This window comes from Bradysia coprophila (assembly GCF_014529535.1).
Source record: "Bradysia coprophila strain Holo2 chromosome X unlocalized genomic scaffold, BU_Bcop_v1 contig_128, whole genome shotgun sequence".
NCBI classification, from domain to species: Eukaryota; Metazoa; Arthropoda; class Insecta; order Diptera; family Sciaridae; genus Bradysia; species Bradysia coprophila.
In genome coordinates this window covers 4,335,773-4,339,915 of record NW_023503295.1, presented here as the reverse complement: position 1 = coordinate 4,339,915, position 4,143 = coordinate 4,335,773, and the positions used below count along the sequence as shown (strand labels likewise).

At 39.2% G+C, this 4,143-nt stretch overlaps 2 protein-coding genes across 2 annotated transcripts; one reads left to right on the top strand and one right to left on the bottom strand.

The window, feature by feature from the left end:
• Positions 1-1,023: 1,023 nt before the first annotated feature.
• LOC119067782 (NADPH-dependent diflavin oxidoreductase 1-like) lies at positions 1,024-2,143 on the top strand. The gene is made up of 2 exons (XM_037170920.1): positions 1,024-1,814; positions 1,881-2,143. The coding sequence occupies exons 1-2, from the start codon at positions 1,170-1,172 to the stop codon at positions 2,112-2,114; spliced, it is 879 nt and encodes a 292-aa protein (XP_037026815.1). The 5' UTR covers positions 1,024-1,169; the 3' UTR covers positions 2,115-2,143.
• A 155-nt stretch (positions 2,144-2,298) lies between these two features.
• LOC119067781 (U3 small nucleolar ribonucleoprotein protein IMP4) lies at positions 2,299-3,441 on the bottom strand. Its single transcript, XM_037170919.1, has 2 exons — positions 3,142-3,441; positions 2,299-3,080 (listed from the first exon to the last, which is right to left on the bottom strand). The coding sequence occupies exons 1-2, from the start codon at positions 3,326-3,328 to the stop codon at positions 2,323-2,325; spliced, it is 945 nt and encodes a 314-aa protein (XP_037026814.1). The 5' UTR covers positions 3,329-3,441; the 3' UTR covers positions 2,299-2,322.
• Positions 3,442-4,143: the final 702 nt, after the last annotated feature.

The window sequence follows — 4,143 nt, the reverse complement described above, 5'->3', positions numbered from 1 at the left end:
ACCAAAATACATTCAAAGAAGGGACCTAAATCCCGTTATAATCGTTTACGTATTCGTTTCATGCATTTGTATTAGTAAGCGTTTTGCATCAAAATCAAAGGCATACTTATAAATTTAGGTCCCTCGTCAAAATCGACTGCTCTTGCCTGGGTTACTTTACTCTGCCGTGTTTAAACCAATTTCAAGAAACTTATCTTTCCTAGATTCTCTATTAGATTGCCTTTCGGGCATAACACATACGCCTTTATATGTCATGGTTTGTCGATTTTATCCGCATGAAGTTTTTGACGAAAAGTCTGGTCGGGAAAACTTACTAGCTGACACTGCCCTGGACGATTTTTGACATCCACAGAGCCTTTGCGAACATTTCGTCAACATAATTTTTTGGAACAGACCTGTAGTAAATGGGCACACCTCTCTCACGTATGTCAGATAAATCTTCTTTTTTTACTCAGCAATAGGCGCAGAGATGAGAAAAGATATTTAAAAGAAAAGCTTTAAAAGATCCTCTGGACCATCCGGAATACAACCATTGGTCAAAAGTTTTATTAAAAAAAACGCTTCGCAAAATTTACGCACCTTTTATGCTCAAAACAAACGAGGCATTGAAAACGTGTTTTGGTCCTATTTTTCATGACGAAATTTTCGAAACTTTCGAAACTGTCAAATGAAGTTAGAACTTTTTCTATTCAAAATTGCGACTGCTGCATCTGTCAATGAAAACTAGGACCAAAACACGTTTTCAATGCCTCGTTTGTTTTGAGCATTAAATATCATAACATTTTGGAACTATCGAAAGAGAAAATTTCATTTTGAAATTTCTACCAAATATTCATTTTATTTATTTATTCAAAATAAGAAAAAGACATTCGGCCATTACACCTAAATTTTCTCCCACGATCGGTTCATCCAATTCGTTAAACCATAGCACTGTTTTGGTCAAACTATACGATACCACTCTTTGAATATTTTTGCTCAAAACGCAGACCGATTGCAGACGCGTTGTGAATTCATTGCATATGTTGAACAAAAAAGTGACAGTGATGACAGTTCGTGTATATATAGAAAAATAACCCAAAAAACCCAAATTTTTTGTAAATATCATTTAAGAGCAATGGTAAAATGGTACACTCTTACCGCAATAGCAACAGTTACTGTTCTTTGACACGATGACTAACAGAAAGATAACCATACTGTACGGCAGTCAAACAGGCACAGCTCAAGATTTAGCTGAACAAATTTATCGAGAATCGAAACTGTACCACTTCAATGGACCCGTTCAGTCTATGGACAGCTATGATATTACCAATTTAATAAATGAAGTGCTAGTGATTTTTGTGTGTTCCACAACGGGACAAGGTGACGAACCGGATAACATGAAATCATTTTGGAGATTTTTATTGCGTAGAAACTTACCGACCGATTCATTGAGCGGCCTTAAGTATGGAGTCTTGGGATTGGGCGATTCCAGTTACAGTAAATTTAATTTCGTGGCTAAGAGATTATCGAAGCGATTGACCCAATTGGGTGGAAGGGAAATTACGCCAATCGGTCTGTGCGATGATCAACATGACCTGGGTGCTAGTGGAGTGTATTTTCCATGGATAGCGGACATGTGGAAGAAACTATTAGATGTTTGTCCATTGCCAGATGGACTCAAAATGTTAACCACAATACCGCAACAGCATAAATGGAATATTTCGATTATCGATGACAATAAGGAGAATATGGGTGAGCTGAAGCCAGACAGCACTGACATTTATGAAGGTTGTGTCGACCCAGTTTTCGATAAACCATTTACGACTAAAGTGTTGGTACGAATTGAATTATTAAGCAACCGTTCCATACACAGAACGGCTCAAATTTCACTTTTCTTTCAGAGTAATGTTCGCACCACATCCAATGATCATTTTCAAGACGTTCGTTTAATAAGCTTCAATAGCAAACATATTCAGTGGGCAGCCGGTGATGTCCTTGTAGTTAGACCAATCAATTCGAAGGATAAGGTTCGCGATCTATTCGACTTGTTCAGTGAACATAGCTTACAGCTGTTTCCGGAGACGATGGTTCAGTTGCATCAGATAGATTCAGGTGAGATTTTAAAGTCTTATTGATGGGTGATTTGAATCTTAGTTATTTTGCGCCTGGGGTGCTCTTACGGCAATTGGCGAAAAGTTTGATCGTTTATTAACTGATATTGAATTCGAGGATTTTTTTTTTGTAAAAAATATTGATCAATACTCACCCGCTTATTCTGCGTATGATCAGTACCATCCAACAAACGTAACAATTTAAAAGACAAATTCTCGCATTTCGGATACTTTAATTCTGTTCAACATCATCGTCCTGCACCCACCCATCTTCGTCTGACAAAAATCTTCTCTTTGCCGCTGTATTCATATACGGTCTCAAAACCCATTCAGTGTCAGCAGACTGCACCTCATCTAATGTACCCAATTTGATTTGATACAATTTCAACTGGAATCTCGGTCCGACTTCCGTCATATCAATTTCACGTTCAACGTATTTGTATGTGTGATGGCGGAACGCAATGTAATCGTCATGATTGGCAAAAGTGATCACACGTTTCGAGTCCTCTTTGGGCACGGGAAACAAATACTTCAAAATGGACATGGTTCGTTCGGCCAATTTTGTTTTGAAATTGTGGAATATCAGATGCGGCTTCTGTTCACTCATCGGTCCAATGTCGGGTACGTCGTGTCGCATAACCACACCAGATAAATTGAAATAGGCAGTTGGTCCGTGCGGCAGATGGCAGATGACTAAGTTATCGGGAACACCTCGATGTTCATGTACCACAACGAAATCGGTCACGTCGTTCGCCCGGCACGCATGAATTAGCTGTTTCATTTCGTAGTTACCACGGTTCATGCGTTGAGCATTCGGAAAGATTAGACGGAGCTCCTTAACAAACATCTTCAATCGAGCTGACGGGTCACGTGAGGTTGTGATCATGATTTTCGGATCTTCACACCCTGCATATCTGTACTCATCGTCTTGTGAATTGGCTGTATTAGCTCCACCACTAACACCGCTAATTGCAGCCGCTGCACTTGGACCTGAAGAAAGGAAATTATTATTCGACTTTCGAAACTGGTAGAGTAATTGAGTAACACGAACCTTCATCGTTCCATTTCAATTTATCTTGAAGCGATAGCGCTTCCCTCCGTAGATCACCATGTATAGGAATTCCTTCATCTAAGCTCCGTTTTAGTCGGTCTTTTTTCTCTTGTAGCTGTTTATGCTTATCTTCGGCACATTTTCTGTACAAGTATTCTCGCCGTAAACGGGCCTGTCTTCGCAACATTTTTGTTATTTTATCTTTATTGTCGACCGAAACTTTATTTTATTTTGAGGTTTCGAAGTATGTGCATTTCTCGTGCACGTTGTTTGAGAAGTTTTTTTTTTAAGACAGAAATGTCAACAGCTGTCAATGTCAACCCAGTCGATATAAATTGGCTGATTTAAAAAAATTCCACGCAATGGGGGGGGTGGAGCTGTCGACATACAAAACTGATGTAGTGTCAGAAGTATCTGCGCGATTCACCAAGTGTATAATTGGAGAATGTGAGATGCCATGCGTGGGGGGAGTGATCGGGCCCGTGTTGGGGGTGTGGGTGTCCGACGTACATAAAGTCAGACATTTGTCCCAAAAAAGTCGGACAAAGTCGGACATTTTTTCGCGATAAAAGTCGTAGTAAAAGGAACTTTATTTGAGGGATTCGACAACTCCTTGTGAGAATATAACACAATATAATTTACATAGTAAAACTCATTCCTTTAAAGATTTCTGTAAAATACATAGACCCTCGCATAGACCGGATCCTCGAGAAATCCTGCGGAATTTTCATGATTCTATATTGGCTGACGTGCTCGTTCATATTTCACGCCGTGAGTGCGACGGAAAATAAAACTCGACGCTTTGAAGTTCTTAAGTCTAGCTCAAAAGTGTGTAGATAGAATATTAGACTTTTACCTATTCATATGTCTCAAAAACGCATACTAAAATTCAAAAATGTTTGTAAAAAATCTTTACTTTACTATGTATGTAATGTCCTTCTTTCCCTCCCTAGGGAAAAGCCTTTACATCGCTCGTATAGCATACTATATCAGGAAGGTAAC

Excerpts from the sequence above, each read along its gene's own strand:
- LOC119067781 (XM_037170919.1), bottom strand. The coding sequence starts at position 3,328 with ATGTTGCGAAGACAGGCCCGTTTACGGCGAGAATACTTGTACAGAAAA. Across the intron at positions 3,081-3,141 it reads ATTGAAATGGAACGATGAAG|GTCCAAGTGCAGCGGCTGCA; the intron begins GTTCGTGTTACT and ends TCCTTTCTTCAG.
- LOC119067782 (XM_037170920.1), top strand. The coding sequence starts at position 1,170 with ATGACTAACAGAAAGATAACCATACTGTACGGCAGTCAAACAGGCACA. Across the intron at positions 1,815-1,880 it reads CATTTACGACTAAAGTGTTG|AGTAATGTTCGCACCACATC; the intron begins GTACGAATTGAA and ends CTTTTCTTTCAG.